Source organism: Siphateles boraxobius, unplaced genomic scaffold, assembly GCF_051911475.1.
Source record: "Siphateles boraxobius isolate OS27281-9 unplaced genomic scaffold, OSU_SipBor_1 6, whole genome shotgun sequence".
NCBI classification, from domain to species: Eukaryota; Metazoa; Chordata; class Actinopteri; order Cypriniformes; family Leuciscidae; genus Siphateles; species Siphateles boraxobius.
Window position 1 is genome coordinate 4,939,155 of NW_027509186.1, and position 23,128 is coordinate 4,962,282.

General features: G+C 39.5%; 1 protein-coding gene across 4 annotated transcripts in view; it reads left to right on the forward strand.

Annotated features, from left to right (window-relative positions):
* Positions 1–7,952: 7,952 nt before the first annotated feature.
* cep295 (centrosomal protein 295) overlaps positions 7,953–23,128 on the forward strand; it is a 57,294-nt gene continuing 42,118 nt past the window's right edge. The window contains exons 1-7 of one of the 4 annotated variants that reach the window (XM_077207510.1): positions 7,953–8,225; positions 11,983–12,183; positions 16,122–16,246; positions 18,342–18,435; positions 18,516–18,635; positions 22,341–22,481; positions 22,767–22,950. In XM_077207510.1, coding sequence (XP_077063625.1) covers positions 8,127–8,225; positions 11,983–12,183; positions 16,122–16,246; positions 18,342–18,435; positions 18,516–18,635; positions 22,341–22,481; positions 22,767–22,950 — 964 coding nt within the window. In that variant the 5' untranslated portion in view covers positions 7,953–8,126. Of the gene's footprint in view, positions 8,226–11,982; positions 12,242–16,121; positions 16,247–18,341; positions 18,436–18,515; positions 18,636–22,340; positions 22,482–22,766; positions 22,951–23,128 lie in introns of all 4 variants that reach the window. The other 3 variants (XM_077207509.1, XM_077207512.1, XM_077207511.1) reach the window with 3 other exon arrangements.

Here is a 23,128-nt window from a genome sequence, read left to right on the forward strand (position 1 = left end):
ATTAAATAATTAAAAGACAAAGCAGAAAGAACGAAAGCTGCAGATTGGCTTTTTGATAAGAAACATGACACTTCGTTATTCAATTTGGGATACTCTCTATTCAAAGGTGTCCTGCAAGGCACAATACCAAAAACTAGTTAGTGATTTTAACAAACAGTTGTATTGTCTTGTTTGTTCTTAGTTGGTGGTAAACAGAAGCCAGACGAGGAGCAAGGCGACCGTGGTCGAATGCAGAGGTCAATGCAGTATTAAAGCATTTCAAACCACACATTGCCAAAGGTCATCTGGCGTCTTTAAGAGAGTGTGAGCTGTGCAAGAAGTGCGAGCCAGTTCTACAAAATAGAACATTACAAAACATCAGAGATTTTGTCCGTAACAGAGGGGTAACCCTGAAGCGCAAAATGATTAACTTTTAACTGATTCCACTCGTTTACTCTGTAACACTTTATAATAAGATGTCATTTGTTAACATTAAATACATAAGTTAACATGAACTAAGAATGAACGGTAACACTTTATTATAATGTTCTTTATAATAAAATTACACTCTTTATTAATCTTTGTTAATGTTAGTTAATAAAAATACAGCTGTTCATTCTTAGTTCATGTTAACTTATTTATTTAATGTTAACAAATGACATCTTATTGTAAAGTGTTACTGTTTACTCTTCTAATCCTTACGTGTTCACTGATTGTACTTCCTAAAAGTTGTTTTTAAAGTTTTTTTTATGAATATTCACAAATCTTTCATGAATTATCATTATAACAATTGCATTACTTTTTTGTGTTTTACCCAGAAATTAAATTCATTTTTCACTCATTGAAATGGAAATTTATAACTTCAACCCTGGAGTGTTATTGAAGGGTATTACAAGACTTCTGAGCTTTTGTGACTTAAATTTTTTTTTTTTTTTTTAGCAAATCTAGGTCAATGAAATTACCATATATGGTTCCTCGCCAGTGTATGGTCATCTGTTTTCCCAAAAAATGCATATATTTAAAAATAAATAATTAAACAAAAAAGAACATACATAAAATATAAATAAATACTTCTCAAAACTGAAGTTGATCCACTGATGTCACATGGACTGTATTTACTATGTTTCTGGACCTAAATAATTTCAGTTGTGTTGCTGTCTATGGAGGGGCAGATACCTCTCTGATATCATCAAAAATATTTGTGTTCTGAAGATGAAAGAAGGTCTTACGGGTTTGGAACGACGTGAGGGTGAGTAATTAATGATAAAATTTTCATTTTGGGATGAACCCTTTAAAAGTAAACCACATGAGATCAGGGGGTTATTACATATCTTATGAAGCAAAATGAAATGTTTGGGACAGTATCAACATTTCAGTGTAAACATAACATCACTGGACAAATAAAATAGCTGAGCTATGGTCAGCTGAGGAGAGGAAGACATCTTAGAAAATTACTATGGATAATTTTGGCTGAATGTTGTGTTTGAAGGAAATATTTTATAGATTAACAAATATATTAATGCCTAAGTGGTTTTACAAACATGGCTTACAAAAATGAATGTGTGTTCATTTTGAGACAAAACAATAGCATTGATCCATTTTAAAATGTCAGCACAACCTGTTTTCAGTTCAGACAGCTGTAAAGTTTATTTTAGTCTAGAACTAGTCTTAAGCCCTCTATGGGAAACCACCCTAAAGTGTTCAAATAATACCAGCACCTTCCTCAGTTTCAGCTGACTAGTGAGATGGCTGCTTCAAACAGTTTAAGGTGTTTGTACATTTGCGCTGTCCAACATTTCTATTTCCAAACATTCTTTTTGTTATTTTTTGGGATTCAGACACACTGTAAGGTTTATCTCTTTAACTAAGCATTTGCCTGATTTCTCTGATGTTTTTGATTTGGCTCCATTATTCTGCTTTACTGTCATAACACTGCTGTCCTTCTGAAACGTCCTCTCCATATTTTTAGCCATAAATCATTAATATTTGTCATTCTTCATGATTATCACTGGGTTTTGAAAATATTTAACCAATAAAAAGTATTAAAAAGTGCTTGTTAACTTTGACAACACAGAGTATTAATAATTGTTTAAAAAGTTAAGTGTTTTTTCCATATCCTAAAAACCTGCTTATTTGGACATACAAGGTTTTGGAAGGACAGTGTAACAATATAACCCTATACAACAGACAAACAGCTTCTGCAGTAAAAGTACCCTGTTTAATTCCACGTCTCATCTTTTGGTTCTTGAGGATACCAGAAAATGACGGACAGAGATCCCATTGAATCAGAATCAGAATCAGAATCAGAAAGAGCTTTATTGCCAAGTGTGCTTGCACACACAAGGAATTTGTTTTGGTACTGAGGCTTCCAGTGGACATATACAAATACAACATGAAACATAATACTACAAATTATAAGAATAAAAAATATAAATATATGAGAATAAAACTATCACAGTTGGGTTTAGTCAGAATAGACATTTTCAGATTTACAGATTATGAACCTATTTACAGTGTTTTGAATATTATAAATAAATAAATCTACATATAAGTATCAACTGAGTTGTGGGATATTGCACTAAACAGTGGGAGTATTGCACTTACAGGCATATGCCTTGGGAGGAGTGTTAACTGTTCAGGAGGGAAATGGCCTGTGGGAAGAAACTGTTCCTGTGCCGAGATGTTCTTGTGGCCAGTGATCTGAGTCTCCGTCTTGACGGTAACAGTTCAAACAGGTGGTGTCCAGGGTGAGTGGAGTCTGTGATGATTTTACCTGCTCTCTTCCTCATTCTGGAAGAGTACAGGTCCTGGAGGTTTGGCAGGGGGGCACCAATAATCCTCTCCGCAGTCCGGACTGTCCGTTGTAGTCTCCTGATGTCTGATTTGGTAGCTGAACCAAACCAGACAGTGATGGAAGCGCACAAGACAGACTCAATGACGGCTGAGTAGAACTGAATCAGCAGATCCTGTGGCAGGTTGAACTTCCTCAGCTGGCGAAGGAAGTACAGTCTCTGCTGGGCCTTTTTCACAGTGGAGTCAATGTGATTGTCCCACTTCAGGTCCTGAGAGATGATAGTGCCCAGGAACCTGAATGACTCCACTGCTTCCACAGTGCTGTTCATGATGGTGAGTGGGAGGAGTGCTGAGCTGTTCCTCCTGAAGTCCACGATCATCTCCACTGTTTTGAGCGTGTTCAGCTCAAGGTTGTTATAACTGCACCAGGCAGCCAGCTGTTCAACCTCCAGTCTGTAAGCAGACTCGTCACCGTTTCGGATGAGGCCGATGACAGTGGTGTCGTCTGCAAATTTCAGGAGCTTGACAGTGGGGTCTTTAGAAGTGCAGTCATTAGTGTACAGGGAGAAGAGCAGTGGGGAGAGAACGCACCCTTGGGGGGCACCAGTGCTGATTGTGAGTGTCTTGGATGTGTGTTTCCCCAGTCTCACTCGCTGCTGCCGGTCCGTCAGGAAGCTAGTGATCCACTGACAGATCGAGGATGGTATGGAGAGCTGGGTCAGTTTGGCTGTGAGAAGACCAGGCATGATGGTATTGAAGGCCGAACTGAAGTCCACAAAGAGGATCCTTGCATAAGTCCCTGGTCTGTCGAGATGTTGCAGGATATAATGCAGTCCCATGTTGACTGCATCATCCACAGACCTGTTTGCTCTGTAAGCAAACTGAAAGGGATCCAGCAGGGGTCCAGTGATGTCCTTCAGGTGGGCCAGCACCAGTCTTTCAAACGACTTCATGACCACAGACGTGAGAGCGACAGGTCTGTAGTCATTAAGTCCAGTGATTTTGGGTTTTTTGGGGACAGGAATGATAGTGGAGCGTTTGAAGCAGCAGGGAACTTCACACTGCTCCAATGATCTGTTGAAGATCTGCGTGAAGACCGGGGCCAGTTGGTCAGCGCAGGCTTTTAAACAAGCAGATGAGATGCCGTCTGGGCCTGAGGCTTTCCTAGTCTTCTGTTTTTTGAAGACTCGGCTCACGTCCTCCACACAGACCTTAAGCTCAGGTTGGATGGCAGGAGGGGGGAGTAATGGGGGTGCAGGAGGTGATGGTGAATGTGTGAAGTGCAGATCAGACCGGGTGTGAATGAGGGCTTTTCAAACCGGCAGTAAAATGAATTTAAATCGTCAGCCAGGTGTTGATTGTCCACAGATCGAGGGGATGGTGACTTGTAGTTGGTAATGTTCCTCAGGCCATTCCAGACTGATGATGGGTCGTTGGATGAAAACTGGTTTTTCAGTTTATCAGAGTAGTTCCTTTTAGCAACTCTGATCTCCTTTGTCAATCTGTTTCTGGCCTGGTTATACAAGATTTTATCCCCACTTCTGTAAGCATCCTCTTTGGCATGACGAAGGTGTTTGAGTTTCCCAGTAAACCATGGTTTATCATTAGTGAATGATAAGAATGTCCTGGTAGGAATGCATGTATCCTCACAGAAACTTATATATGATGTTACAGTATCTGTGAGCTCATCCAGATCATTGGTAGCAGCTTCAAAAACAGTCCAATCAGTGCAATCAAAGCAGGCCTGTAGATTCTGCTCTGCTTCATTAGTCCATCTTTTCACAGTCTTTATTACAGGTTTAGCTGATTTCAGTTTCTGCCTGTAGGTCGGTATGAGATGAACCAAACAGTGATCAGAGAGCCCCAAAGCTGCCCGTGGGACGGAGTGATATGCATTTCTTATTGTGGTGTAACAGTGGTCCAGTATATTACTGTCTCTGGTGGGACATGTAACGTGCTGTCTGTATTTTGGTAGTTCACGGGAAAGATTTGCTTTGTTAAAATCCCCAAGAATGATTAAAAGAGAGTCTGGGTACCTTTGTTCCGTTTCAGATATTTGTTCAGCCAGCTGTTGTAGCGCCGCGCTCGCGCACGCGTCTGGAGGGATGTAAACATTCACGAGAATGAAAGAGGAAAATTCCCGAGGCGAGTAGAAGGGTTTACAGTTTATGAAATGTGCCTCTAAATTAGGAGAGCACATCTTCTTCAGTGTTGTTACATCTGAACACCAACTTTCGTTAATGTAGAAACACAATCCACCACCTCTCGTTTTCCCCGTTAGCTCCGCGATGCGATCCGCTCGGAACAGCTGGAAGCCCGGCAGATGTATTGCGTTGTCCGGTATGGCTTCACTCAGCCAGGTTTCAGTGAAGCACAAAGCAGCAGAGTTTAAAAAATCCTTGTTAGTGTGGGTGAGGAGAAGAAGCTCATCCGTTTTGTTAGGAAGGGATCGGAGATTCGCGAGATGAATGCTGGGGAGTGCAGTGCGCAGGCCGCGCTCGCGGAGTTTAACCAGCGCGCCGGCTCGCTTCCCGCGTTTGCGTCTGAACGCGCGTTTGAACAACAACGCTGCCCCTCCGACGAGAATGTCCAGCAAAACGTCCGAATAATCAAAAACTGTAGAAAAGGTTTCTGGTGTGTGTTTCCTATTGTCCAGTAGTTCGTCTTTGGTGAAACTGATAGGAAAAGAATGACTAAACGCAGAACAAACGAACAAAAACAACACAATAGCTGGAGAGCTCCACACCGAGGCAGCCATCCGCGGCGCCATCTTGGATCTCTAGCAATTACATAAGACAGACTTAGGCCTACATTAGTAAACAATTTTGGAGCTAGGTTAATAGCTAAAAACATTACACATTCTCTATAAAACTAGCAACAAACATTGTTAGAGTAGCTAAAGGAAAACTGGATCCGCAGTTAAGTCAGGGTTATACCAAGGTTGTTTTTCCACTAATTTACCTTTAGGTCTTTGCAACAGTGAAGTACACCCTAATAAAAAATAAATATACTTTCATGTAATTGAATTAAATTAAAGTTTAGTATCCTAAACTGGAATACTTATAGTCTGCTAAATTGTAACAACTAAATTTGTTCTTAAAGCACTATAATTTTGTGGAAGTAGTCCAATTAAAGATATACTTAGTATATTTTATTGTGCTAAAGTGGAATTATTGCAAGTATACTTCAGGTACACTTTAAATATTTCTTATTTATTTTTCAGAGATCGTACAGTCCTCACCAAAAGAGAAATTAAAACAATTAATTTTAAGAAATATGCATTATGCAGTAGTACACCAAATAAAGTGTAATATTACTTTTTATATCAGTAAGTCTCAAAAATCTGTCAGTAAATATGTTAATGTATTTTAACTATACTTAGTATGAAATAAATGTATTTTAAATATATTAAATATAATACTTTTTTTTTTTACTAGGGTATGAATTGTGATATAAGAGAAAATAGTTTAAAGATTACAGATTATTTGTGTAATAGACCATTTTTGTGCTGGTATATTTCAGATCTGTGAGAATCATTTTGCACTATCCAGTGATAGGTTCATTTACTTAATAACAACATGAACTCAAAAGGAGCCAGGAGCCTGTGATCACAAATAGTACCATTTCCATGATATGAAGTGTACAAAATATTTATTTAAAATATATTAAATGTCCTAATTTATGTGAGGCCTAGTCCTTGATTAATCCAATTCCTGGCCAGGAAACAATTAAAAAATAACTTGTTAATGAAACACAAATATTTATGCTACTGTCTGTATCTCCTAATGCAAAACCAGACATTTTCTCTCTTGGTTTGTACTTTATCTGCAGTATATGTGCACATGTCAGTACATACTTGCAATCACAAACAGGTAGTGGCAAAGTAGAGCAATGACATATTGTCCAGAAGTGAATTGATTGCAGATGTATAATTGCTCCTTCTCCCATTTTGGTACATATATGTATATACGATAATGACTTTGTAGTTTGTGTTCCCATATACAATTAACTTGATATGTGTGTTGTATGTATAGAGACCTCATAAACACGATTGTCCTCATAAACCATCAATTAACTCGATCTGTGTGTTGTATGTATAGAGACCTCATAAACACTACTGTCCTCATAAACCACAATGTGGTTTTGTCCCCATAACCCTGTAAAATGTCACATATTTAATATATGTATGTTATAAAAATGAAATTAAGTTTTTGAAGTGAGATTTGTCTTCTGTAGACCAAATGAAAATTATTGATATAACTTTTATCTTTATTGGATAATGGGAAAGGTGGGTCCCCATAAACCACTGAAAAAACACAGTGGCCTCATAAACCACATATGCCAGTCTCTGTCTGTGTGTGTGTGTGTGTGTGTGTGTGTGTGTGTGTGTGTGTGTGTGTGTGTGTGTATTTTCGGCGTGGTCTTTTAAAACAACAAAACAAAAACTCTTCTAGTACGTGTATTTACCTGTGTCAGCTGTGTTGTCGATGCCTCGAGAGAAAAGAAAGTGCAGAGCGCGAAAGCTCAAAAGCGACTGAAGGATTGCCGTAAAGCAGTATCTGGTCGTACGATGTGTATGACATCATTGACATTTTAAAACTTTTTAAAGCAAATAATTGACTCTAAAAAATCTAACACCATGCAATGAGTAATTTCTTTGCATCTCCTTTCAAATACAACATTCAAATTACTAGACAAAAAATTATATCCTGAGAAAGGTGGATTTTGAGGGGTATAGCTCCGATAGATCTCCATTCATTCGGCACTCGTCCTGTGAGCGCCCTCATATGGAACCAGAGTGGAACTGCAACCAGTTCAGAAGCCGGAAGTTTACTGAGAGTTAAATTCTCCCCTTATTAGACATTCTCTGGTTTCATGTCGTTTATTTCGTCATTTCTAACAGTCATTGTTCCTCTCTCTGTGTATAAGTAGCCATAATGTTTCCATTGTCTCTTGTGTAGCTTTGTTTGTTGTAACTGCTGTTTTTTGAGTTTTTGGTTTAATGATTTATGTTCACGTTTATGTTGCCAAGTCTTTGTTTTCTTTTTGTATCTGTTTGAATATGTATCAGAGCTTTAGCAACAAAAAAAAAATCGTTCTGTTATTTTAATTTATATACTATTATTAGAACCGCATCTCCCATATCTACGTGCATCTCGAAGCCGTCCCGCCGGAGGTTTAAATAGCGGAAGTGACGCAGCAGGTTAGAAGCAGCCGTTGGTTGTGTTGACATATGGAGGCGGTCAAACAAAAGTCTCTCGTCAGCCTGTGCTCCTGTTGTCCGCGGTGAGTGAAAACCTTCCTTTAGTGAACTATGATAATATTTGTCAGAAGTTGCTGATGATCTGGGAGAAATGAGGAGGAAAGCGAGTGTTTTGAGGCTCAGTCCGAATGAGGAGGCGCAGCTGGTGCGCGAGGAGCTGGAGAGCCGGAGGAAACTGCGCCTGCAGCAGGTCAGAGGCATTTAAATATACATATAAACTATAAACACAACTCTGACACACACAACCAGTCCTATCGGTTTAGTTATCGCTTTATATCGAGTGTTGGCTTTGGCTTGAACACTAGAGCAGGGCTTTTCAAACGTTTAGATGCATCAGATCCCCATATATAATCATAAGTTACTCCTGCGAGGAACCCCATCCTAAAGTAAAAAAGACAGCTAACGTTATATATTTATATCTATAAAGACCCAAAGTATACTGTGAAAGAAATGCTAGAAATGTGTGTAAAATATAATTTGGAAATGTATTTTTGGCCATTAATACACTTTTAGGCCCCCCACCACTCACACTCACTATGGTAGGCCTAATGTGTATCACTTATTTGCTTATTTTAAAGGAATCGTTCACTTAAAAATGGTTATTCTGTCATAATTTACTCACCCTCAAATTGTTTCAAGCCTGTATGATTTTCTCTCTTCTGCTGCACACAAAGGAAGATATTTTGAAGATTGTCAGTAGTAACCAGACAGTAGATGGACATTGACTTCCACAGGAGGAAAGTTCTCAACTGTTTTGTTACTGACACTCTTCACTCTCTTCTTTTGTGTTCAGCAGAAGAAAGAAATTCATACGTGTTTGAAACAACTTGAGGGTGAGTAAATGACCTAATTTCCATTTGGAAGTGAACTATTCCATGAGAGTAATAGTTTATTCATTCCCCCTCATTTATTTTTATGAATTTTTTTCTCTAATCGTTTCCCCAGACCCCAATTTGAACATCCTAGTAAATGTAATAAACAATGATGTACTGTGCACAGTAAACCATCCTGCTTTCATTGAGCTCCTCAGGCAGTCTGTTTATGGGTGAGCGATACTATCGAAACTTTAACCCTGTTTCTTATATGGTGATAAACATCAATAGCAATATTAGAATCGTTCCGTACAATTTAAGTTTTTTTTAGTGCTTTTCACAATACATATAGTTTCAAAGCAGGTTTACATAAAATTCTTGTTTCAGTGTTAGTTTAGGAAGTCTTCAACTATCAGTCAGAAATGATCGTCATAAATTAAACCCTTTACAGGTTTTATAATACTCACTATCACCAGATAATGAATAAATAATGCAACCTACAACTACTAAAAGTATGTCCAATTGTGTATCCACATGCATAAAACACACTCGTGTCAAGCAAAATGGCAAATCTTGGCTGCATGATTGTTTCGTTTTATATCGAAGAGATGTGGCCAGAAATGATCACAATAAAAATGTTCATATTGTCGATATCCAAAAATGTCAAATCTTTATTTCTTTAAAGTTTAAAGGCACATTTTTGCTCCTAAGAGAAGTTTGTAGAAACCACACTGTTAGCCTAATTGTGGCTTTAAACGACTCTGTATTGTCAGAACATGACACACACTTCACTTTTCAGTTCTTTAAACTTTTCCGGGCATTTTTCCTTGACAAAAGAAACGCGTTTCTGCATGGTGATATTGTTTCTAGTCATGACGTGAAACCGGTTTGTGACTTCTATGAGTGTATCTTCAGCACCGTTTGCAGTGCAGGCTTCAATATTAATATTACATGTTTTGTCTCTTATAAATGCACATTTGATTGTAGCTTGAGTTTGGATGCAGATGCAAATTTGTTCATTAACAAAAATAGTAACATCTGAAAAAATTGTAACAACCTTTTATGGTAAAATGTAAATTCTAATTTGAGTTTTATTAAAATTAACCTTTGGTCTTCCATAGTATTATACATTTAGATCATCACCACACATGGCACGTCAATACCATGGTAAAATTTAACTATGGTTTCTATGATATTTGTATGAAAAACAGTAGCCTAAATGCACTTAGTATAAATGCACAAACTCCATAACTTAATCACAAAAATACTGTAATTATATTCCATTACTCCTTTAATACAGGTCTGCATTAATAATATAGTAAAAGTCTAAATAAATATTCTCATTTTCCACTAGATATTTTCCTCTATATCTCATCAGCAATTTCGATGTCGGCAGCTCTGCATCAGCTGAGCACTAAGGAGCGAATGTACAGTTACGTGATATCACTGCCAGATTCAAACTGTGCTTTCGCGCTGTGGCTGGCGTTGAGCTAAAGACGGACGCGCTCAGTGCTTGTCATAGCGTATATCACAACTGTTCAGTGTTTTTAACCACATCATGTTTATTTAAGGTTTCAGACATTTAAATACATAAAATTTATAGCAAAACAATACATTTATAGTTTGTAAAATACACAATGGTGTCAATGGAAGCATCAATAACAAACCATTCAAATATATTTGCCGACGGTTTTTATTCATATCAGACACACTGTGTAAATAACTATAAAGTCAACTCTATTTTTCTCCCAGTTCACCGGCCACTTTCATGTAATAAATCCAACAGACAGGAATTTCTGAACTGCGGCCCAAACAAACATGACGGCGCCCATCTCACGTTACAGATCAAGATCATTTATAAAAGATTTTTTAAACAACTAAACAAACTCACTTACACATATTTGAGAATCGGAATAGAAGATTGATGACATGGTAAGCAAGTTTGTTATTATTTATAAATAAAAGCGCTTCATCTTCGGGATCAGCAGCAACTAATGACTTTACTGCAGCAGGACGTGTTTATATAGTTTATGAACAATGAAGATGCACAAAATTAATGCGTTTCATTCTTTTGATTTGAGTCCATCAAGTTAAAAATTAAATAAAAATAATCAAATAGTTAAATTAAGACAAGACACCACAGGTGAACAGTAAAAACTAAAAGGTATTCCCTTGTTGATTAATCACAGTACATTAAGGCAACTGTTTTATATTGCAAGTGTGATAAGTGTTATATTTAAATATGCAAATGATGCATTAACTAATTAAATATGCACTAATTTGCATACAGTTCCGGAACAGAAATATTAACATTGGATAAAGTCAGGTTAAAAACTCATTTGATTTTGTTGACATTTAAGAGTTAAAGGTTTTTCCAGAGGGAAATAGATTTATCACTCAATTTTAAAAAAGCTGATTTTTACCACGTTTTAGAGAAAAATAGTATATGAACAACCCTTCAGAATATAGATATGAATAAATCTGTAAAGTTCGGTGTGTGTGACGCTGCTGAAGTGCAGATTTCTGACTCAAACTCTCCGTCTTTAAAGAGGTTTGAGATCAAATAAATGTTTTTCTTCCACTAGTCACATGTTATAGACGGAAAACTGAGCAGTGCATGCAAACACTGGTTTAGCCTGTAGAGTCTCGCCTTAAATAAATTGCACAGGGTTTCATTTAATGGAATATCAAACATTAATATGATTATCGCATATAGAAAGCATCTTACTGTTGGATTTCCAGTGGCCACACTGGCCAGCACTAGTGTGTGTGAATATTGTGTAGTGTCTGTCAGCCATCACGATGGACCATCGGCCCAACCCTAGTAGCGCGGTTTCATTCTGCTTTTGGCGCATGAGCATTATATTGAACATTTATCAAACTCTTTTTATCGTTTTAGCAAGGAAAATGAATCACGATAGTTATCATTTTATCACCCAGCCCTATCGTTGCATAATGTAAACGATATTATCACCTAGCTCTAAACGCGACTATAGGGCATGAAGATATACTAAACGCACACATCAAGATTCCTGTAAAGCTGCTTTGAAACAGTGTGTAGAGTTGCAGATTATGGGAAGTATGTGTGTGCGTGTTGGCCTCTAGCACTACTAGAGTTTGTGTTGTGTTGGGCAGGTGCGCGAGCAGGAGCGCTACATCGCGCGGCAGGTGCGCCGGCAGGTGCAGGAGCGCAGACAGCAGCAGCTCCAGATGCTCTCAGACTCACTGCAGCTCGAGTGGCAGCAGCAGCACACGCTCAAACTACAGGCCTTATCCACTCTCTACCAGCACAGCCTGAAGACCGTCGGACACGCACACCGCAGCGCGCAGGACCATGTGAGTGAGCGGGTGAAACACGAGTACTTCAGCCACGACTGGAAAGTGTCTTTTTCAGGCAGGCTGCAAAATGCATTTTTATATTGTTTTTGAACATATGCCTATATACCCATATCCAAATACCCACGCTCTCCCAGGTCTTAAAGATGCCAAAGTGCAGTTCCCTTAATGCACACTAAACCCACACTATCTACCGCTTTGGTAGTATCCCATAATGCATTGTGCTCGGGAACTCATGTAGTCGCCGGAATCGCGAGATGTCGAGGAAAACATTCCACTGTCATTTAAATTAATTAGATGCATTTAATTTGGTAGTAAAAATATTAAGTGTTGCACATTTTATTGGTGCAAAGATGAGTCTGGTGTGTGTAGGCCGATTTTGTTCAACATTTGCAACTGTTTTTATCACTTAATCAGAAGCACCAGAATTTTAAATTTGTGTCTTCTGTTATCTACATAGTGACCACTGAAAAGAAATGTAGGAGTTTATTTTAAAATGCAAAGTATTAAAAATATAATAAATAAAAGCTCTGTAAACACTTGCATTTTTGTGCAAGACAATAACGTAAGTGTATCACATCAAGTAATCAAAAGTTCTTTAGTCTTTACGCCTACTTGGACCAAATAGAGAGACAAGTGCGAAGTCCGCAAGTGTGGGTATTTGGACACGGCAATATTTATTTGTTTGCGGTGTGTGAACACAACCACCCTATGGTAGTAAACATTCATCCACTCCGTTTGTTATTTCCCCCATAAATCTGAAACTGTGTCTCAAAATGAGCCATTCAGGAATGTAGTCCAATGTGATGTCACACATACTAGCCCATGACTGCTGACAGACTCCGCCCAATTAGCTTAGCTCCGCCCTGAGTGAGCTCTACACACCGCCATGTTTATCTCCTCGCCAGGGCATTAACACCAGCATTCAAGTAAGAAATGTCAAAAACACAGCTTAAGCGCATTAAGACGTGAAAATGAACTTAGTTTAATTCTCACGGGACGCTCCGCCTGACATCCAGCTTTGTTCGAGTGCTTCAATGTGTGTGCTCAGAAAACCATATATCAGAATTTTAGACTGATAGGGCATAAAAAAAAAATTAGTTTGGTTCCGGTTTCCGACCGACTCTGTCCATTTATGTGCGACCCAAATTTATTTTATGAGCTTGGGGAAGAAATAATAAAAATTATATAAATACACAAATAAAAAACTTTGAAGCGAACTATATTTACGTTTCTGTACAGCACCGTATTTTTATAGCACGCGATGCAAGATCCCTGTTGTCCTCCAGCAAAACAAACGAGGAAGCTACATGGTCATTCACACATCGTTCGTCAAACTGAACTATAATACATATACAAGTCTTTTTTGTTTTTTTGTCATTTAGGACACTTTTATTCATATACCCACACATACAAATGCATGCATTAGGCACGCACACGCCACATGATACGTTAAAGTGTAACCTCCATCCGCCTCCCAAGTTTCATTAAAAATCATTCCAAATCCCAGTGCCCTCTTCTGCTGTCTACCACTTCTTTCGCCATGTATTTGTTCGTTTCTTTTATTATTTCATGCAATCCAAAACACACTAACCTGCCGCGCTTCGTATCTCCAGAGCACGTCTAACTTGTCCGCTTGTCCGGGACAAATGGATTTTTGAAGGGACAAGTTAAAGAGAATTTTACTTGCCCGAATGGACAAGTAGCCTGATTAGAACATCAATAACAAACAAACAAAAATAACTAGGGAATCACTAAACCGAGAGAATGATTCTGATTTTAATAAATGGATTGTAAGTTGCGATCGATTGTGGATAATAAATGTATTAGCCTACTGACGGTGAGGTTGCGCTGTTGACGCTCGCGCAGCCTCTCGAGGAGAAATCCACACACACACACACACACACACACACACACACACACACACACACACACACACACACACACAGTTAACAACATACTCCCTATAAAACATCTAAATGTGGAGTTTCTATATTTTAACATATGTGTTAAGCAGCCTCAATTATTTTTCCTGAATACCATCACGATTGAAAATGTGACATTGATTTCCTACAACAGTTCAATAAACAATTAAAATTAAGTCACTTACATTTTAGATGCAATACTGGCTGTTTTTGTTCTGTTTCAGCAGCGAAAATAGTTCCAAACCAAAATCACAGCAGAACCACGGTGCATCTCACATGAACACTCACTGTTTTCATTACTGAATGATTCAGCATTTTGACCGAATCGGTTGAGTCAAAGATTCAATGACCCATTCATTAACATCTGTCTCATTCTTGAATGAATCAACCATTTAAACGAATCGTTTGAATTATTGAATCAATGACTCCCTCATTAATACGGCCGCCTGCCGCCACCTATTGGCAGTTTAGTGTTATGTTTATAAGTAGCCTTATGGCGCTTTTCCATTACCAGTACCAGCTCGACTCGACTCGACTCGCCTTAGCTCGCCTCGACTCGGCTCGCTTTTCGTTCCGTTTTCCATTGCAGAAAGTATCGCCACAAATAGTACCCGGTCTTCATAGCGACGCCTTTCGTTCCGTTGCCCCATAAAGCTCTCGCTGGATCCTCTCTTCGGCAACCAAACAAAGGAATGTCTGCACCTCCTCGTTTGACCACGGCGTATTCTTCCGAGTTGCCATTATAATAGTAGTAAGTTAAGTAACTATCTCTGGCTAAACTATTTTAAAAAGGCAGGGTTATTCTGGATACTCAATCTGGCGCGTGCAATGATGACGCAGTGAATAGTGACGATTCTCTCTGACCAATCAGCAGTCGGCATTGTTTTCACGTCACATTTTAGTATCGCCTTAGCTCGCTTAGAACCTCGCCGGAGGTGGTACGAAAAAAAGTACCCGAAAGCAGATACAGGTACAACTTTTACACAGTGGAAAACCAAACAAAGGCGAGTCGAGTCGAGCCGAGCCGAGGCGAGCTGGTACTGTGTAGTGGAAAAGCGCCATTAGTATACTTCTTTCCAATGTTTCTTATTTGTACGTTTAAATCAATTTCATAACATTATTTTATGCAATTGTAATTTTTCAGTGTAAATGATTTAATTTGATCAGCCCCTCTTAGGGTAACAGTATGCTTCAGCTTTCATTTTAAATTCCTAAATTTGATCAATAAATTCAATTATTTAGAATAATAAGACACTATAGGGCATTTAATAAGATTGGGGGAGGGGATGCCCTTCAAAGGTGCAGATATTACAAAATGCCGATTTAAATAACAAAGCTGATTGAACACTGATGAGAATATTGCTTCAGAATAAATAAATAAAAAATAAAAAAATCCGGACAAGCAACTTTTTTACTAGGACAAGTGAATGACAGATTTACTTGTTCGGAGGGCAAGCACATGAAAAGGCTTAAGGTCGCATCCTGAATAATTTCCTACCTATCCCTTGCTGCCACTGAAAAAAAAAAAATCCCTACCGACCTATGACCTCAACTGACAACCAACCGGAACCAAACTTTTTTTTTTTTATGCCTAGGCTTTAAAATCCATGCAGATAGTTCACTTTCACAGTTATGAAGAACTGCGATGTCACATGAGTGCCACGCCTAGGCCTACATCTCAACATCCAATCAACAACCGCTGCACAGAACCGAACAGGACATTTTCTCTTTGCATAAGCTGTTATAAGCTGTGCACTCGGGTATACGTACGGAAGAAAATATCTGTCGATAGTTTTGTTCATTGCAAACCAAAAATGAAATTTGTCAGCATTTCATCATCCTCGTATCGCTCCAAACCTGTGTGACTAACCTGTAACTAATCTGTATGGATTGTTTTCATTGTATGAGTAAATTAAAGAGCGAGACATCTCAATCTCCTCTCAGAGGTTTGGAGCAGCATGAACGTGAGTCTTCAGGTGCGGGTGAAGGATCTCCTTAATGTGTTGTCTGCAGGAGCCTGATCTGGAGGCGTTGGCTGAGAAGAGTGTGGAGAGGCAGGAGCGAGCGGAGGAGAGACATCGGGATGCTCTCCGAGAGCTCAGTGCCCGCAGACACGAGGAGGAGCAGCAGCGCTGCAGGTCCGTGCGCAAAACACCCTAAAAAACCTGCATTTACTCTTAATTAGGGTTGCTACGGTAGTCGTTGTTACAGACAAGTGTCATCACTTGCCCATTGCGACACCGCAAAAAAAAAGTTTCAAGCGTTAAATATATTTAACACAATTACGCAATATCTGTTAAGTCCTGCCTATTACACACCCACGCGTCAGTATCGAGTTCTCTTTCGTATTTTTCATTAAGAATAACAAACCCAACATTCAAGCCATTCGCAAAGACCCGTCCCCTTTAGTTAGGCCGTGTGTCCACCAAAGCGTTTTTTCACGCAGCTGGTGTATTTTTCCAATCGTTTTCAATGGGAGTGTTTTTTACTGGTCGCCGAGAGTTGAAAAATGTTCAACTTTGGGTAAAATGCAGCGCTCATCACTGTCACTTTTTACCCAGCCGTCCAATCACGGTGGAGGAGGGGCGGGACTAATACCACGAGTGTACAGCTTATGTACGCTCAACGGCTGTCCAAATTCTCTCACTCGCTTTCATTCACTCCTTGAAGTGAACGGTATTAGTGCCCTAACGTAGGGAATAGGCCTAACTTAGTGAATGAGGGATTAGGGGGCGATTTCGGATTCAACCCATGTTCTCAAGCAGGGATAAACAGAGGACACTGACAACGCGCTGACAGACAGGACCGAGCACGTAATATTTAATATGAAACAAAGTCTCAACTTTCAAATTTGGTCAGTCAAAGAAAATTAAACAATAAATAGGCCTACCGTCTTGTGCTTTTAATGTGTCGTGACAGATTGCCTCAATTAAAGCCAAGTTCAAATCCACCGATGTTAATCTACTAACTCTCCTGACTGCTTTGTCCGACAAAAATGGTGAATTTTGATTGGTCAGATCGCATGTCAATCAAACTCCCTGCGAAGGATGAATTGACGCTAAATTAGAAGTGAAAGTGAAGTGCGCACTGCCGCACAAGCTTTTTATAAGCGATGTAAAAATATATTTATTTATTTTTTCAAATTAGCACCAATTCAGGGCACAATAACCGCACCATTATGCATGCCCGTGCAAACGCGTGCATTTTATGTTTGCCTTTAAAATTAGCATTTAGAAGACCCCGCCGGTGACACCGGTATTACCGGTGGTGTCACACGTCGATTAACCAGTGGGAAAATATCCTCACCGTCACATCCTTAGTCTTAATGCACAGATCCGGTATTTTTTATTTTTTTTGGCCTGACTATTTACATTCGCTTTAGACAGGCCTGGTATCCGATATTTGTGTTTACATAAATTCCTTCCCAAAATGATTTTCGGTGATTGTTTTACTATGCATATGGTAGACCCTGGTTTTGAATGGCCGTGCTATTAAAATGATTATGTAATTCATGTCGGGTGGTCATGATTATTTTCCAGCATGGACAAGATGACTGTCATGACTCATGAATGTTTGCAGCGGAAAAAAATCTGAATTCTGAAGTGAAATAGAGTAGCCCTGTAACATTTTTATTTATATAAATTCAAATGAATTAACCAGAGAGTGAGTAACCTAATAGTGAAGCTTGTTGGTTTAATTACAGCGAGGGTTTTCACCTCATTGCTGAGAAATAAAATGTAGCTTTCAGTACATTTTATTTTCTGTAAAGTATAGCTGTTTTATTTCTAAAAGTCACGGGCAGAGGTTAAAACCTGCTCCTGAATGTTTCTGTGTTCACGCAATTTCTTTACACGGGTAAATATAAAGTTCTCACCTCAATAAAAAGCTGCGAGCGCACACGGGCATGTCTGCCTCATAGTACAACATTATAAAGCTATCTTTGTGAATAAACGTGTGGTCCTCGCCTTGTAGTGGCTTGGAATTCAAAGGAGAATCAGATAGGCGTTTATACGTGGCTCAGATATCGGATATGTATCTGATTTAACACCACATTTGGAAGTGGCTCAGAAAGTTCAGAAAATTCTGATCTGTCTCAGATGCGAGTAAAAGATCGGATTTTTTGTGCCGAGTAAACGCAGCCAACATGATCTGTGACACTAGTGGCTGAAATGAAAAACTGTTGTTACCTTGCATACACTCTGCCACGATCATGTGATGTGACTGTGACCACAGGCTCATTGAGGCTCGGAGGAAAGCTCTGGTGGAGGAGAAGCAGCGAGCGGTGAGAGTGGCCAGTCTGCCGCCGCCTCCGCCAAACCCAGTGGAGGTACAGAGCCAGTCACTCTCGGCTGTTAGACAGCTGTTAGCACACATGATGTCATCACTGTGATGTGTTTCCTGTCTCAGAGCATCGGGAAGGCCACGCCACGTCCACTCAGGTCAGCAGCAGCAGCAGAGCTCTTCTCGGCCACACACTGTCACATGCCTCACACCGCTGTGGACAGAGAGACCCACACCGAGCAGCAGGTACATGCATGCAAGCAAAAATATATCATCTTTGATTAGAATATAATTTGGTTATGTATTTGCTTTGAAATTAAACTTTTCCCTCTCTATCAGAGAAATCTTTTTAGTCAAACTACTACAGTTCTTTTTTTTTAAGCCAAATAGATTAAAAATGCTTTAATGCAAGAATTAAACTACGTACTGTAGAATCTAGGGAAATATAATTTAGCCATGCTTTCCACAGTGTTTGGTGCCAAATGGTCTCAAGGGATATCATAAACGGCAATATTCACATGCCTTTGAACATTGTCACTGTCCGTTGAGCTGAACTTGTATTGAATAGAGTGCAGCAGTTGGGTTCCGGAAGTAAAACACAAAAAAAAACGTATAAACCTTTAAAAGCAGCCTTAGGCCGTGTGCCCATCAAAGAAAACGCCTTTCTTCAGTTGAGACGCTTTGCTTGCTTTGATACGGATACGAAATATCCACGGACGTGTCACTAGCATCTCATTTCACAGTTTGTTTCTATATTATAAAGTTAAAAAGGGACCGTGATGAGCGCTGCGTTTTACACAGAGTTGATCATTCTTCAACTCTCGGCGACCGGTACTCTATATCGTTATCGTCATAGTGTGATGTGAACTCTGCTATTCTTTAATATTGAGAACGATTTTTTGAACTATCTTTATCGTTATCTTTATCATCCTTGGTGTGAACGGGCTTTAACCCTTCGGAGTCTTGGGCTATTTTGCCCGTTTTTGAGTACTTTTTTTATTTTATTTTGCGACATAAACAAATGTTTACCATACCACTTTGATATACTGGGCACAAAATCACACAAACACAAAATCCGGATAGATAAATTATATTTTTTCTGCTACAAAAAACACAAACATGCCCAATGAAGCATTTTAAAAGGTTTAAAATGTAAACACGTTGTAAATGTCAACATATACAGGTACAATTCAGATATAATCAAGCTATATACAAAAAAATATGATTTACCAAAAAAAAGCGGGCGTAGCCATAGGCTTTTTTTCTTTCTTTTTAGCTCAGCCACTTTTAAAAAAATTTTGTGCACACAATTATTCAGAGAGCTATATTTAAAGCCTTGCAAAAAATTAAAATTAAAATTGAGATCAAATTAAACCATATACAGCAAAAAGCAGGTGTGGCAATAGGCGTTTTTTCTTTTCTTTTTTGCTTAGAAACTCTACAAAACACTTCATGTACAATTACACAGATAGCTACATTACAGGGCTTTCATTCCTTGAGTAAGAGGGGTTCCTCAATAGTGCAAATATACCATACAAATGGTAAAATTAACACAAAATCGAACTATACATACAACTATTTACAACAAATATCAGGTGTTTTTGTTTTTTTTAATCTGTGCCACTCCTCAAAAGTTTATCTAAATCTACTCCTAAACTATCTACACTACTCCTAATCTACTCTCAAAATCTACTCGCGCTACTCAAACTCTTCCAAAAACTAGCAATAATATCTCTCTATATATACCGTAATTCCTCAAATAAAAAGCAGTAGTAAATTAAACGCCGGTCCTCTGATAGTGGCCGGGGGCGGGGTCAACACAGACAAATAAAGGCCGGTCTCAAATTAAGGCTGGGGAAAATTGTGTTGATAGGTAATCTCCTGTGCCTTTCATATAATGACATAACGTAATATACTCATTTTCCACTAGATATTTTCCTCTTCATCTCATCATCGATGTCGGCCTGCTCTGACGTGACATAACTGCCAGATTCAAACTGTGCTTTCACGCTGAGCTAAAGACGGACTTTCAGCGCTTGTCATACCGTATATCACAACTATTCAGTGTTTTTAACCACATCATGTTTATTTTAGGTTTCAGACATTTAAATGCATATAATGTGTAGAAGAACAATACATTTATAGTTTGTGAAATACACAATAGTGTCTATGGAAGCGTCAATAACAATTCATTCAAATATATTTGCCAAGGGGTTTTATTCATATCACAGTGCAAGTAACTATTACGTTTACTCTGTTGTTCTCCCAGTTCACCGGCCACTTACTTTAATGTATTTCGTGAGAAACTGATGAATTCACGTGCTGTAATAAATCCAACAGACAGGAATCTCTGAACTGCGGCCCAAACAAACATCTCACGTTACAATCTCTGAACTGCGGCCCAAACAAACATCTCACGTTACAGATCAAGATCATTTATAACGTTAAAGGTTTTTAAACGACACAACAAACTCTCTTACATGTATTTGAGAATCAGAGTTTGGAAGTTTAAGCAAGTTTGTTAATATATAGAAAAAAAAGTGCTACATCTGTCATACAGCGCTATATTGGCTGTGGTGAATAACGTGTGTGCCAAGCATGACGCTTCACCATGGAAACAGGGCGGGGGGATCCCGATGCAGTCTCAACATAGTGATGTCTGTCAGCCATCGCGATAGATGATTGCATCGTCTATTGGCCCAATCCTATTATTTATGAAAAAGATGGAATTAGAAATAAAAGCCTGCTTCAAATAAAAGCCGGTTACCTTCTGCAGTTCAGGTAAATAAAGGCCCCGGTTTATATTTGAGGAATTACGGTATATATATATACCGTAGTATACCGTATTAGTTGACATATATAACGTATATATGTCTCTCTTTGTCAACTCCTCTGCCTTTCAATTTCGCTTCTTTGCTCAGTTGGCTCCTCCTCTATTCCCTAAAATGTGCAGCCTGAAGAGCAGAGTCAGCAGATTCACACATTTTTCTGTTTTGTTTTATGACAAAAACCGACAAAGTTATTAGAATAAATGCAACGCCTGTCGCATCACATCTGGCGTTCTTTTACGAACGTGGCAGTATTTTTTTTAAAGTTTACCAGTTTATTAAGCACCCACTGAAAAGGTGTGTGTATATATTTGTTTACTGTTAGTTGTAACGAGTGTTTTGTGTAATTCACTGTGTGTGTGAGATTAATTATGGTTTATTCAGCTCTTACAGTAATTATGGTTTATTCAGCTCTTACAGTGATTCTGTGGAGTAAAACTAACGCTTAATCTTTTGTGTGGTGTACAATAAACTTCATTGAACTCATCAGTATATTTTTGGCCATCACTCGGACAGAGTCCGCTACAGCAGGCTTGTATTAATATTGGATAAAAGCATAAGTTATAACCGTAATTAAACTGCTCTATTTCCATACAGCGTATATTCTCTGACTCTGTAGGCATTATTGTCGAAATGAACACCGTGACTGAGAGTTTCGGTTCTGGTATCATTGCTGAGCCCCGTGAGATGAGATTGTCCTGACACTGGGCTTAAGCTCGTGAGGCTCCGCCCCCTCTGCCGGTGGCAGCTGCTCATTTGCATTTAAAGGGATACACACTAAAACGGCGTGATTTTCTGAGCCCCAAAAAGTAACAATTTAAACATGCTGTAAAAAATGATCTGTTGGATATTTTGAGCTAAAACTTCACATGCACACTCTGGGGACATCAGAGACTTATTTTACATCTTGTGAAAAGGGGCATAATAGTTCCCCTTTAACAAAGACCTTTTTTGAAATCCCTATGGGGGAAATGATTGGAAAAAAAACAAAACTTGCGGAACCAACACTGCTGAAATAGTGGAGGGTCAATAATGCTCTATTCCTTCAAGCCAAAAAAAAACACTAGTATGGCTCTTGTGTGGTGAAAGCTGCTTGACTGGGTGCTGTGGTGTTTCTGCTCAGCCGAGCGCTCGACAGGCCGCGGCTCTGGAGCTCCAGCGGCTGGAGGATCTGCGGAGAGAGGCGGCTCGTGAGCGGCAGCAGCAGCTGGAGAAGGCTCGTCTCAGAGGGACACATGCGCTCCGCAGAGAGCAGCACACACAGGTAGAGCTGCTACGCCACACAGCTGAGTGTGTGCAGGACGTGCACGGCTGCTCTCTGAGCTGGAGCGACTGCAGACGGCTGAGTGTGTGTGTGCGTGTGTGTGTGTGTGCAGGACGTGCACGGCTGCTCTCTGAGATGGAGCGACTGCAGACGGCTGATGTTGTGTGTGTGTGTGTGTGCAGGATCGTGCGCGGCTGCTCTCTGAGCTGGAGCGACTGCAGACGGCTGATGTTGTGTGTGTGTGTGTGTGTGTGTGTGTGTGTGTGTGTGTGTGTGTGTGTGCAGGATCGTGCGCGGCTGCTCTCTGAGCTGGAGCGACTGCAGACAGCTGATCTGCTGCGCCGCAGACAGGAGGTCCACAGTGTGCCGGCGCAGATCTTCCAGCCTCTCTACAGACACGAGGAGCTCCGGGACGAGCAGCAGCGGGAGTTGGAGATCGCCTTTCAGGACGTGTACACGCAGGAGCGCAGTATGTGCTTTCACTGTGAAATTACAGATGTTTCATCGTCAGAGGAGCTCTAGTTAAAGGATTGTACTGATGTGCAGAACCTGACCCACTTCAGTGGTGTTTGTGTTCCAGACATAAACGATCACTCAAACCCTGTGTGGTGTTGCTCTTGATGTGATGCATACTAGGGCTGTCAAAA